Raw genomic sequence first — 14229 nt, forward strand, 5'->3', positions numbered from 1 at the left:
GGCCAAACATCTGAAAGCCTGTAATTCTGAAGAGAAGGTACTACGCTTCAGACCACAAAATAATTTCTGTGGCAACAGAAAAAGAGATATGATTATGAGAAGGAGAGAGGACTTTTTAAAATCAGAATTTCCATTCTGATTAACATCTGCTTCACCTTAACACATAAATAAGCCTATTTTTATTACCATTTATAATGAATGTGTCAATACAGCCTTTCAAAGACCACCAGGCACTGGAATCAAGAGACAGAGAATGAGCAACAGTCAACAAGCTCGGGGCTAAACCCTCGTTTCTCTAACAGACTGAATTTGGGTGAGACTAGTATTCATATACACAAAGAGTGTGAAAAACAGGTGCCTCAGAGTATGGACCTCATGTAAAAGAGAAAGCAAAACCATAAAAGCCCTGCAGATTTCATTTGCCTGTCCTTTTGGAAGACACATTTCCTCTGTTGATATACAGGAAATTATAAGCAAGATAATGTTATTTGCCTGGTAAATTTTTATGCCTACTTTACAATGCTAAGGTACAAATGTAGGTGCCTCGTAATTCCCTGCCAATAAAAGACACTGCAGAGTCATTAGTATTGCTATAGGATAAAGTCAGCGACAAAGAAATACGGGTCCATGAAAAATTACTCCATGTAATTTTTCAAGAGGGTCCCTTAAAACTCCTTACTTCACCATGCCAAATGGTCCATCATGGTAATGCTGAGCCACAGGAGCAATCAGACGGATTTGAGATCCCTCTGGAGAACTTTGTGACATACACATCTCTGAAGATCTTCAACGACTGCCAGAATTTGGCATGTCTGTGGCCATCGAACCATCGCAAACAGTAACGTATGTTCTGACCAGATGTCTTGTAAGACATGAGTCCGTGTCAGCCTCAACAGCGAAATACTGACCTCCTTTTTACAGGCACACTTAGCTAAAAAAAACCCAAAACACCTTCAGCCAAGTTAAAATAAAAAAAATACAAAAAAAAAGAGCTTATAAATAAAGTTTATCACACAGCTATTCAACAGTAGTCTAGATTATAACAGCTAACCCCACTGCATCAATGTATCCTGGAGAAGGGATCACTTAACAAAAAGTCCTTGAAATAATCTATGTCTTCACTTTACCCAAAGTTTTAGATTTTCATTTTTAGTTACACTAAGCTTTCAGGTTCTTTTTTCCTAATTAACACCCTCAGTGCTATCAGTTACACACGCTCGTAGCCTTCTGAACAACCAGTCACTACAGTCTGTCTGCTGCAAACACAAAGCAAATGCTGAACATAAAATTTATTCCCCCTGTATTTGCCATGGCTTGGAAACCCGTCAGCAGCCTTAACAAAACGGACTGAATTGGCTCAGCTTTCTCCAAAGCGTCTGACGAGACTGCAAGTGTACTTGTTCCACACTGGGCAACCTCCCTCACAGAATCTCTCGACGGTTTTGTTACTGTTTGGATCCTGATGCACGGATCTAGACGTCAGGAGTCTGGAGTTAATCTCCATCATTGCCACAAACCTTGGACAAAGTCAAGACTCTACCCTCCAGTGCCTCATTTGCAAGACAGAACCAAAAATGCACCTTCTCTGTGCTCTACATCAGGTCAATTTGGGCTGTGTGCTCTCTGATGCCTCTCCTCCCTTAACAAGCACTAATCAAGGCGCCTAAAACACTGAGACTTAGCTTTGCTCGGGACTTCTGAACCAACACATTGTAATCATTTATTTCGTACTAAACCCAACGTTGGCTATTGCAGAGTACAGTGGTGCTATTCCAAAAGGTATTTTGAGGACAATAAACTAAATTCTTCTGCAGGACTACAGTCCCTCAGTTAATGTTCCCACAGCTCTGACATGCTTTTTCTTTTAATACAAAATATTATTTGTAATTACAAGTGGAATTTGCTAATAAACATGGTTGATAATGAAATATAACTAAACGCAAAACTAGCTTGTTCACAAAATTTTTAAAAACACAGTTTTTCTGACACACCGCATTTTAGAGACGTTTGTAAACACCATCAGTATATTTTGACAGCTACTTTCTGGAAACAAAGGTATCAGGTGCCCTTAAAGAAATGTTCTGAATGCTTTAAAACATCCCAAGGTTTAAAATAATTTGTTTTACTTTTCGCAGGAACTAAACATGAAAGGGAGGGGGGATTACGCACATAAAACAAGGCGGGCGCGCGGCGCTGGTGCGGCGGGACACGGGCAGACTGGAGGGCGGGCTGGGCGGCAGACGGGCGGTGCTGGGCGCAAGCCCAAGGGACCACGCACTCTCTTTATGGGGCAGTTTGCTGCCGTGACGTGCCAGAATAGAGTGACACCAACGTCAACCCCCTCCTGTGGAAACAGTATTCCAGAATAAAAGGAGATAGAGTACCTCACACAAGGACTGACTCAAGCGTAACTAGAGCAGAGTATTTTGTTATAGCTGCACTGAGAAATTTCGCTGTGTTGATAAAACCCTCAGTCTAACCTTTGCAAGGAGGAAATTATCTTTTTGCTCCAAGATACGACAGCATCTAACAAATATACAATGATGTTGAGAACACTCAATGTCCACACAGGTCCAGAAAATTTCAGACCAGAAGTCTTCTCCTTTGTTTTGCTATGGCTATGAAATACACTTTTGATTTTTTTCCCCCTCTCAACATTTTTAAGCATAACAAAGAAAAACAACTGTTTCAAAATTTTTCACATGAAGAAGAACATGATTATATTACATTCTTTTCTAGAAATCTTTTAAGTCTTATTTATTAACAGAATTAATCTGATCATAAGCTGGCTGACACACAAAGTGTTGAAATATGTCATCTTCAAAACATGTTTTGCTAATGAAACTTTGGTGTTAATTCAGGGAATATAACAGAATCCTAGAATCTGTAATACAAGCCAAACAATAAATGTGGTTCCTCTGGCAAAAAAAAGCATCATTTTCTCCCTTTTCTGTTGTGGGTTTGTCACTGCATGCTCTCCATCATCCACTTTCTTTCCAGAATTTACTTTTTGATGTGGCCATCAACTTCTACATCAAAATGCTCTGAACATGTTTTGCAGCTCCAATCCCAGGAACTGTTCTGCACTTTCAATCTCAGAATCCAAAAGGATTTCATAAAAAGAACTAAGGCTAGGATTTCATAAATAACCTCAAGGTATCTCTACAACGCAATCAACTTTATGCTAGTGCCAAGTCCAGCCAGTAACCGCTGCCAAAAGCAGCAGAAAAGTTAGGTAAACGCTCTGACCGTTTGACTGTATGGAGCTGCGGGTTGTTGTGGCTAGATTGCTATCGGGACGCAAGACAGCCAGTTTAAATTTAGCCTTAATAAGTTTACACTACACATCAATGACCAATGTAGCTCCTGCATAGACATTCTCAGGAGCTCAGGACCCAAATCCTTACTGGAGGGTGCCTCCCAAAATCCTGGTCTAAAGCATCACAAATGGGTTAACAGACATGGCTATTTAAGCAGCTTTTCCAAGCATCTGCAGGGCATTAATATAATTGTGCTCTCAGCTATGGGCTAAACCAGTGGTTCCTGGTCTTTGAAGTGTAAGCACATCACAGGAGAGGCCAGGTGAGCTTCGCTGGATTAGCTCCACGCCAGGCCAGTCGCCATGTCCTTGTACTCTCCTCCAAAGAACGCAAGTCCTGGTAAGTTCAAAGCAAAGATATCTACGCGGCACTGAACGGTAAACTGCTTTTGGGACCGCTGTCTGTGCCAACACTGTTGTCATCCCAACAGGCTCAAACTCAACAGCAGTGAAAAGGCAGCGATGGGAGTCAGTTTTTCAAGGCCTTGGTGGACCATTGCATCTGAGGCCTTTGTTACTACACACTGCAACGCGATGGCATCCAAACTGGTTACCAAGCCACAAGAAAGGAATGTGATGAGCCAAAATTTTAGCCCGATTTTATGACTCCAACGGCACAAAGGCCCTAAGGCCAGACAAATCATGGTGTAACACAGAATGCCAAGTACTTTAAGCATTTGTTTCAAACTGACCCAAATGGAGGTCATCTGAGGCCAAAAAGGGTTGTTCCAATTGGGTTTTTAGGTTGTCAAAAGAAGAAAAATGTTCTTAAAAGTTTCATTTATTCTTATTCACTAATGTTTATGATATAACATTTAAAATAAAGATTAAGGAGATAGATTCAATTGTGAAATACTAACATCTTAGAAATCTTTAACTAACAAAGAGTCAGGAACCTGAATTAACATCAAAATCGTGTATTATGGCATTCACATCTGGATATCACTTTACTGACTAAATACAAAACTTCTCTCAAAGCCGGTTGGTTTCTGTGAAAATGTATTTTTCCCTTTGGAAGGACAAAATAATTGGAAGGTCTTTCAGGAAGTCACTCAATACCATAGAAAGGAAATTGCAATCTGTTCTTCTATGTTAGTTTAAATCAATTTTATACTTAGCAAATCCCTGTTTTTTAATGATAGTCTATTCAATAGCTTTTATATATTATATTAAGTCTTCTCAAAGGCTTATGCTAAATTAAGAATTGATTTATCTTTAGAATGTTTCTTTAGTCATCCTTCAAGGTCTTCAGCTTGCCCTAGATCAGATGTTGCCCATCTCTAGGACACCTAGAATTGCACTTTCATCAAAACAATTTTTTTTTGCCCCAGGCTAATAAAAAGCAAAGTACTTCTGTGTATGCTCATTTAGAGGTATGTGTGGTTCTTAAAAATACTAAGTGATCAAATATCAAAAACATCTCTTTCTGCTTCCAGAAGCATACACAGCAGTTTACCTTCCTAAGAATTTTCTGTTTGGGTATCTGGCTTTCAGTAAATTTCCGTTAAATCAGTGGTTTCAAAGGAAGATTTTTTTTCTCAAAGTACAATATTAATGATACTAAGCAAAGTTCAAGAACCCCAAGCATAACAGCTCCTGCAATTTCTTCCCCAAGTTGACCAAATCTTACAAAACTCACTTGCAGCAGCAGCGCTAAAAATCTCTCCGGGATACTGCTCAGAAACCCTGTGCACAATTCTCCTTTGGTTTTTACATATTTCATTACATTTTGAGGTAATAGTGTCAAAATTAAGTATTCATATTTAACAGAGACTTTGTTTTCAGTGGAACCTGAGAAAGCACTTTCCTTCATTGCAGCTTTCAACATGAAAGGTGAGGTCGCCTCATGAAAACCCAGCTATAGCCCGTGCCACACCGCTGGCTCTCCGGCGCCGCAATTCGGCTTTCATGTTTTTCAGGTACTGAAAGCACTGGATAAAGGTGCTGAAAATGCGTTAAAATGTCTTAGCCAGTACTAAAAGAAAGAGAACAGGAAAGTTTCAAGTATTTGCCTGAAGTGGATGGATTAGACTCGCCAAACCCAGGCGTTTGTGCAGGCGTATGATCAGGCAGAGGAACAAGAGCCTGAGTCACCCGTACATCAAAGCCAAGGGCCAGGGACCGGAATTGGTGAGCGCTGGGTGAACAGGAACCATACCTGCATTCCTCTGCCCACCGCAGAACTTTTAATTGTACTCCAACAGCCAGTAGCATCAGTGACTAAAATCCCCAAATTACCTTGATTGCTCTGTCATTATCTGCAATCAGCTGCTGCTTCTTATCTTCAAACTTCTGTAGAACTTCCTGGAGCTGCTGTTGCGCAGCAAGCTGCTGCCGGCTGTTCTCCTCCGTCAGAGAGGAAACGGTTGTCCTGAGTTCAGCTATGATCTAAAAAAGAAAACAGCATGCTAAATCTCTCTTCTGTAAAAAGCATGTATTTTGCATGTTTTGATGTTCGGTACCAGCACGGCATTGGCAAACTCTGCTGCGCAAGCTAAATATTTTAAATTAACTTATTACACACCAGCAAGCATGAAATTCCACGCAGAGAAAAAGGAACATAGTGAGGTTGCGAACGACAAAAATTGCTGAACACAAAGTATTTGGAAGGGTTTTCCACTACGACATTCCAAAATATTTACTCATGAGAACAAAGCACATCTGTGATCTTCAAAACAGAGCGTGGTTCCAGTCCTGCACCGCGCTGAAAGCAGCGCTGCAGATTTACACAGCGATGGTGTTGCTCATTTTCTAGAAGGATGCTTTATCGCTTGACACTGCAGAGAAGAAAAAAACCCAGATTTACATACTGGATTGAAATTTAAACTGGATAGAGAAACTCCTGAGCTGCTGAAAGGAACATATTCTGCTTAGCAATACAGCGGGGACCTAATTCAATGTCCAGGACCCTCACGCCAGACCTTTTCCATGATTCACTCAATTTGTTGAAATGTGCTTGCTCCACCTTTTTTATCACTGTGGAAAGTCAAAACTAAAGCTGATCCTTCAGGCCTATGTACAGAATTCTATGCTGACATATAAGTCATAACCCAGCAAAGCACTTAAACATATGGGAGAGGCTCTGTCTTTAATGTATATATTCAAGCTTAAGGTTAAGGTGCTGTAGCAGCATAATATAGTTTATTTCTAAAACCACTTCAGCACACAGGCAGTTCAGGGAGAGATTACCAGAGTACTCAGACTTGGGTGTTTGCAAGGTCTCCTCATTGGCAGAGAAACATTTAACTATACTAAGGCCACAGTTATCTAGAAAAAAAAAATTTTTTTTTTGTAGAACTACTAACAGGATATAGGACTAACATAAGAAATAGTCTACACATTAAAGTACTAGAATCACTCAGGAAGAGAGAAAGAACTAATTAAAACTCTACTGTAAATTTATTTATCTGTTTTACTACCCAAAAACCCCAGAGAGTGACAAGGATTATGAGTAAAATCTACCTGGATTTTCTTTTCTAAAAATAAACACATATGAAAAAAGATAATATACTGATCAAAAGGAAGGCTCTTTGCTCTTCATGAGATCAAAGTTTAGAGATTATCTGGATAGGTGTAACTCTTTAGGCAGAATTAAGCAGTATCACTGCGTTTGCAATTTAGAAAATCATTTAGATGTCAAACAATTTGCGCAATCCTGGCTTTGCTTGGTGTGTAACACGCGCAGTAAGAAAGCAGAAGAAAGCGATGGGTCATAAAAATTCTTAAGATAACAACTTGAAGCCATGCACACCTATACCACATTGCGTATGTTCCATTTTGTGACTTTCAAAAAAGAAAACAAAACAAGAAACCTTTAATATAACACAAAACTGAAATTTAAAGCTCTTGCTGGGTTAAGATCCTGGACTAACACAGGAGCTCTGAAATGCATGCAAGGAAATTTCAGCATGACTTGATGGAGAAAGATCTGCTCTGTGCAGTACTTTTCAGAGAAAAAAAAAATTTGTTTACTTAGTATAAACTTCAGAGGAAATTTCTTGAAATATCTTCTCTGTGTGGGTGTTAAAAGTGAATGTTCCAAGAGGCCACAGAGAGTAAGATTAGACAGATGTTGTCAGCAGCATGACCACAAGAAAAGTTGCAATTGACCTATTATTAATACTGAGCTACAAAAAAACCTATGTTCAAGTAACTGCAGGGATTTGGTTCAAACCCACAAAAGTAACGAAATTCAGACATGAGGGTGAAACTCCTTTCTTGCACCAAATCGCCCTGACATACGATGTACGTGATGTGTCTGCCACAGAAAGCGCAGAGGAACGCCAGTTCTGGTCACTGGGTCCATCTCTCCCCAGCACAGAGAACAGTGTGTTAGCTGCTGCAATGCCTAGCTTAAAAAAAAAAAAAAAAAAAAAAGTCTCTAAATTTTTCCATTCTGAGTCTATTCTACAGGCCAATAAATTTCAGTCTGACAAGATTAAAAAAAAGGGGTTTTTTTGTTGTTTTTTCTTTCTTTCTTTGTAAATAAGGCTCTCAACAAATGACTAAGAAGGCATATAGGAGAGCATTCCCTCTGATTTACGACAGAATTGTGGAATTGGTGAGGGGAGAAGGGACCAGCTCAAAGCAGAAGCACCCAGACCTGGCTGCTCAGGACCATGTCCAGCTGGGCGTTGAGTATCTCCAAGGATGGAGACCCCACATGCTCTTCGTATGCAAATAAATGTGCAGAAAACACAGATTTTATTTTAGAAATATAATGTAAAAATATATTTAACAATGATTCTGATAAATGCTGTCTCGAAAAATGTAGCGTGGAAAAATTTGATGGCTCAATAAATTTCAGTGAAACAGCTAAAGCCACAATTTTGGACAAGTTTTACAGAGAATGAGACTCAAAAGTAGTTGAAAAGCTGATATCAGGACTTCTAAAATGTTTTAAAGTGTTTGTAAAACAGTAAGGTTTGCAGTTTCTTGTCATTCTCTCACTGATCACCTCTGCCTAGTCTGAGGCTTCTAAACCACTCTTTGTAGTGTTTTTATTGATTTCAAAAGAGAACTATTAGGCTATTTTACTATTGCTGGAAACACTTCGCAAGTAAAAGGCAGGCACTACGCTGTGGTTGGGAGGAATGAGAAGAATGACACCTCCATGCAAATCCTCATGGCAATTTTCCTATTATTAAAAGCTTAACTTCTGTTTGCATCTCCATCATTTTTCACACTTCAGTACCACCTGTCAATCAAACAAAGTTTTCGAACTCTCTGATAATTTTTAAGCATATATGTAAATTCAACCCACATTTTCATCTTCCATGTTCAAAAAAACTACTCTGAAGAAGAAAAACTCAAGTAAAACCCAGTTTGCTTTCAGGAAACTGATATTCTTTGAAGTGTTATTTTGGGCAGAAATGCGGAACTGGCTAGGAGCAATGATAAACATCAAGATGGCACAGTCGGGCCTGCCGTCCCGTCATCGGCCCTGCGGGCAAACCCCACCCTGGGACACGAAATGCAAGTCCTGGTTGTGCAGCTCTTTGGAATTCATGAGAGGTGTTAGTTGATGGGGCACCTCGCCTTCCCTTCCCACTGACTGAGGGAGGACTTAGTCCTCTTTGGGCCTCAGGAAATGAAAAAGATGAAATTTAGAACTCAAAAAACCTCACCCATTTCTTCTAGTCAGCTTAATGCTTTGTATTTTGAAAGGTTAAAATCTGCAAGAAAGACATCGGATGTTTGATTTGGGAAACAATTATGGCTTCTCTTGATCATCAAGACCTACGCTTAAGAGCAGACGTAATTACCCTTTTCATCAAGTTTCCAAATCGAATGGAGTCACGTGAGGATCCTGCCGTCTCGCTACCTACCTGCGAGGATTTCGCCAGCTTCTGGCTGTACTCCTTCTCGGTCTGCTTCAGCCGGCTGTTTGCCTGAAACACACACAAAAGGCAACCAGATCAGCTCAGATGAAGAACGTGTACAGACACTTTGCCACCGACCCCTCCGCTTGGCACCTCGTCCACATGCCTATCGCTGAGCGGCTGGGCCCCGCGCCAACTCCAACGCCCTTTTGTGGCGGCCAAAAAACCGCAAGGGCTTGCCTTTGATCTCCGGCCAACTATTCATCACTTAAAAGAGGGGAGAAATTGTACCTCTGCTGCCAATTATTAGAAAAACATAAAGACTTCTGCGGATTAAAAAAAAAAAAAAAAAAAGTGAGGGTGTGTGCGGGGGGGAGGGGCAGCACACAGGAGTTTATCGGGGTGACCGTTTCTGAACGAAGGCAAAGAGAAAGGAGAAAGGCCCAGGCACAGGCTGCCAGGGTGCAACACGACACGGAGGACGCGACTTCACGTCTTGGTGTCTGCAACAGCTTTTGCCCCATTGAACGTCCCTTCTTTTTTAAAGGTGGCAATTGCACTCACAATCGACCCCAATATGAACCAGCTGGGAGCTCTTGGACATACAGCTCTCCTCTCCTAGTATTTTTGCCACAATTCAAAGATAAAAAATAAAACAAACTGACAACAAGGCTGCTTTGCCACAGTGGAATCCAATAAGCAAATCTTTCTATAATTCTGGGGAAACTTAGCTCTTAAAGTTTTTTCCACAAATAATTTCAGAAATAATTCAATAGTAACAATAATTCAAAAATAATTTCAATTTAATTTCAGGACAAAATTCTGATTTGTATTGTACTTGCTGAGTGCCATGTTGTTATACTGATAGACCATCCTCAAAATGCTGTCCTCAGATGAACTGCTAAGCATTTTGTGTTCTTGGCTCTAAAATTTGAGAACAGGTGTCTAAGAAAAACATTTTCTTAGGGGGACAGCATATTACGACGCTGAGTTCTGAAGCAAATTTAAGCTGCTTAAGTTTTCAAAATCTATCTGACCTCGCGTTCAAATCTTTGATCTGTCGTCCCTAGTTTTACGGCGCAGCATCCAGCACACGAACACATGCTCCTTCAGCCGCCCGCGTGCCAGCGCCCAGTTTGGGGGACCACAGGAGCCGCGGGGGCCCCTCCAAAGCCTCTGAACCCAGCCTGGATCCAGTTGCAAGACTGAAACTCCAGTTCTGCAAACACCAGGGATTGCAGTCAAGCAAAGAGTCTTATTGATTTTACCGGACTATAAATTCAGGAGCTTAAAGTTGCGGACAGTGTTTGCTTGTCACCGCCAAGCATGATAGGACTGGAATCATCTCACACAGTCCCGGCAGTTATGTACGGTGCGGCTCAACATAAGTGTATTACAGCCAGTTAAAAATAATCTTAACGTTTACATGATACTGCAATTTAAGATCTTGAGTCTCTTCAAATTCCAAGATTATGAAACATATGGAGGTCCCTATATTTCATCTGTTTGAGGGGATTAAGAAATCAACTAAAAAAAGTTATTCAAAGCCAATTATCAAATTTGAGCATAACTTCTGAGAACACGTTTTGTTTGGTTTTTGATATAAAGAGAGAGAACAGCACTACATATTGGATTAAAACAGCATATACAAGAACTCCAGAGCACCAGACAAATGAAATTCCACTTTTTCTACATCTTTCAATTAAAGTGTGCCACAAACACTGTGAGGGGGCATTCAGGGGCTGCACAAATAAAAAAGAGCAGTAACACAGAAGCAGTTACGCCAGACAGCTCAACGCATGCTATAATTCTCTTCGTACTCAGGCTGACCCATGGTAACACCCTTTCCACCGCATCGTCATCCAGTTTCCAATTACGTTTTACCACCGCTGCATACCATGAAGTGACTGAAACTGCCAGTTTATCTTTAGTGAAAAAAGTGAAAAATAAACTACAGTAGCAGATTGAATTACCGTTACTCCCAGAAAGGGAGAGATACCAGTCAGCAAGGCATGGCACAGAAGATCACATTACAGCGGCTCTCACTCAGCGTGCCCAGGGTAAAAGTCTTCACCTTTGCTAGAAGCAGCTTTATAAGCTCCTGAACCCACCGAAGAAATCCCAATAAATAATAAAAAGCACACCCATAACTTTCATAAACAAATCAGAACTTGTTTGTTCACACTGAGTAGAACCAGGATGATCCCTGATAGACATGACAGAGGCGATCCAAAGTAAAGATATCCTGAATTTCACCGTTCTATTCATAATTGAAGGCAAGGAAAGTATACCCTGCTAGTTTACTTAAAGGTAATTACAGCATTTTATTTTATTTTATAGTGGCTTTAACAAATTCCAATTAGCAAACTATTTATAAGTTGTCTTCCAGCCATCAACCACAAATTCGTGCGTTTACTTGCAGTCCCACACAACCTTATTTCAGGGGTCTGATTTTTCAGATGTCCTCAGTTACTGAAACTTCCACTGGAGATGGTCAACACATTTAGATGGCACCCTGCACCCTGTGGCACTAAAAACCATGGACACCTGCTGACTTCGGCGTTTCTCTCTAGTTCTGTAGTGTCGTATAGGTCTCTCATTGTCACAAACCGCCCAGGTCGCACCAGCGAAGCTCTGCAGAAGGCACTTTCCACAAGTTACAGCACACTGCTCAGCTGACAAGGTCCATTCATGGCGATGCACAGGAACACTCTTTTCCCTTACCTTCCTTTACCACAGATATAGAAAACTTTTCCCTTTTTAAAACCTGCGACTAAACAAATTTAATACCTCTTGACTGCAGGCTGGTGCTTTGCAGCCCAGGGAGGCACAAACCTGCTTCCCTGGGGCACATGTAGCACTGCCACACATTAAAAACCACCTTTTTACCTTTTTTTTTTTTTTTTTGGCTAAGAAGTGGCTTACTACAAAGTAAATACATAGAGCCGCACACAGCAGACATCGCCGAAGAGCTGCGTTACATTTATCTCGATAAATGAGAAGGTTCAAAATGGCACGGCGTACACAAGCAGCATTTTCCTGGGCTCCTTCTCCTCCGACAGGCTGCTCGGCTCGCGCATTGTATGAACCGTAAGCTGCTTCTGTGTTATTTTAAGGGCATTCCCTCGCTTTCAGGCTACATGCTATTTCAGAAACATAATGAGTAAGAATCCAACTGGAAGGTGAGCGTTCGGAGGGTCAGCCAGTATTCATTAAAGTCCAACTCTTTTTATAGCAACGGGCAGCGCTGCAAATGTAGTTAATGGTCTTAAACTCGTTTTCCGTGCGCGAGAGGTAGCTGTTGAAATTCACACTTGGCAAAAACTTGTCAGAAATATCAATTGTAATACTCATTTTTTGTAATAAAAAGGTTTAAATTGGATAAGCCATAGAGGAATCCCACTGATTCAAAAATTAACTTCTGTTTAGTTTCACACAGTTAATACATATTTTAGCTAAAATTATCTGATTATGACAATTTTACATGCAGTTATTTTATGTTACAGAGTGAGGACTTTTGCATTAAAAAGATTATGTCCTTGTTACAGTTAATTGGTTTTAAAAACCAACCATAATTCTATAAGAAGCCTTAAAGCATCATATTGTGGTTGCCGAGCAAAACTGCACCAACTTCAACAAAACACTTCACGTAAGAATTAAAACCGGTATTAGCTCTACAGACGTGGGATCTGAGTTAATGGATGCTGCTCTAACACAGTCATGAAACGGAACAGTATTACTAATAAGCATACCATGTCCTACCCTCATCACAAAGTGTTTCTATGCTACTTTTAAGGTATAAGTTGTATGAGAGGGGCTTTTAGTTCTAATTCCACTCAACGGAACGCGTGCCCTAAGTGGCCCTGGGGGCTGCTCAGCGGTCCGGCCACCTCCGGTGTCAACGGTAGCTCCAGCTGCACCACGGGGTTGGCAGGGACGTGGACAACTTCATCCTCCATCCACAGCCATGAAGGCTTTTAGGATGTCTTGAGCACTCATCAAAAATTCAACTGCTAAGGATTTTTTGGAACAGTACAAATCTGTGCATAGGGACATGGTTTAGCGGTGGACTTGGCAGTGTTAGGTTTACGGTTGGACTCAATCTTACAGGTCTTTTCCAACCTAAATTATTCTATCATTCTATATCTTCCAGCTTTGGAATGGTGATTTTTCAGGTGGAAAGTTAGATTTCAATTATCCTACAAAATTAATATGAAAACTAACTCCTGCAACCCAAATGTGGATAGATCTGTAAGAGTTAAGGATGCATAGCGAAATCCTGTTCATCTATATATGAATTACAGTTTTGTGACTGATTCCGTAGTGTTTCAATTTGATTTCAATCTCCTCAAAACATACACAAACAACAAAACCCCCACAAACATAACTCTCAAACTGGAGGGTTATATAAACACATCCATATTCACTATTAGAGAAGCAGATTTAAGAAATCTGTTTAGGGTACTAGCTATAAAATAATCATTTTTCAAAATGCCTTCAACTAGCTAAATGATGGCCATACTCTAATCTGATCCTCCATAATTAGTTAGATAAAAGTGTAAGCAAACTAAAAGAAGAAAAAAAAAAAGGAAAAAAAAAATCAAAGGGTGGGGGAAGGAGAAGAAAGGAAACTTGCTTCAGGGAAGAAGCAACTGTTCTCTGATGTGCAGCAAAGAATTTAACATCAAAGAACTAATGTAAATGGGGCCCATTTACCTTAAAAAACAACACACCACTCCGCATTCTGGAATATTTCTATTTAAGTTTGACAGCATTATGCCTTGTACCAAAATTCAAGATTGTGTAATTTGACAGATGTCAAAAGAAAATGACCTTCAGGACGGCTAGCTGCAGCAATTTCTGTTATTAAGTATGTTAAAACACTCTGTACTGCATCTGTTTAAACTTCAGAGATTAGCAGATCACCTTTTAAGTTCAGCTGATTGTACATAAAAATTTCATTTCAACCTCAAAGTCTGAACCATATTTTCCTTATGTGCCTCTCACACCGACCGCGGGTGAGCTCCTACGCCAGCACCCTTGGTCTTTCTGCTGCTCTCCCTACCACTCCGTTCTCAAATGGAAAGC

The 14229-nt window shown here is 40.4% G+C and overlaps 1 protein-coding gene across 2 annotated transcripts in view; it reads right to left on the reverse strand.

Annotated features, from left to right (window-relative positions):
* CEP112 (centrosomal protein 112) overlaps positions 1-14229 on the reverse strand; it is a 163427-nt gene that overhangs the window by 35144 nt on the left and 114054 nt on the right. For both annotated transcript variants that reach the window (XM_086762479.1, XM_086762478.1), the window contains 2 exons: positions 9148-9210; positions 5558-5707 (listed from right to left, as the gene is read on the reverse strand). In XM_086762479.1, coding sequence (XP_086618605.1) covers positions 5558-5707; positions 9148-9210 — 213 coding nt within the window. The remainder of the gene's footprint in view (positions 1-5557; positions 5708-9147; positions 9211-14229) is intronic.

The sequence above is a fragment of the Chlamydotis macqueenii genome, chromosome 18 (genome assembly GCF_036417535.1).
Source record: "Chlamydotis macqueenii isolate bChlMac1 chromosome 18, bChlMac1.mat, whole genome shotgun sequence".
NCBI classification, from domain to species: domain Eukaryota; kingdom Metazoa; phylum Chordata; class Aves; order Otidiformes; family Otididae; genus Chlamydotis; species Chlamydotis macqueenii.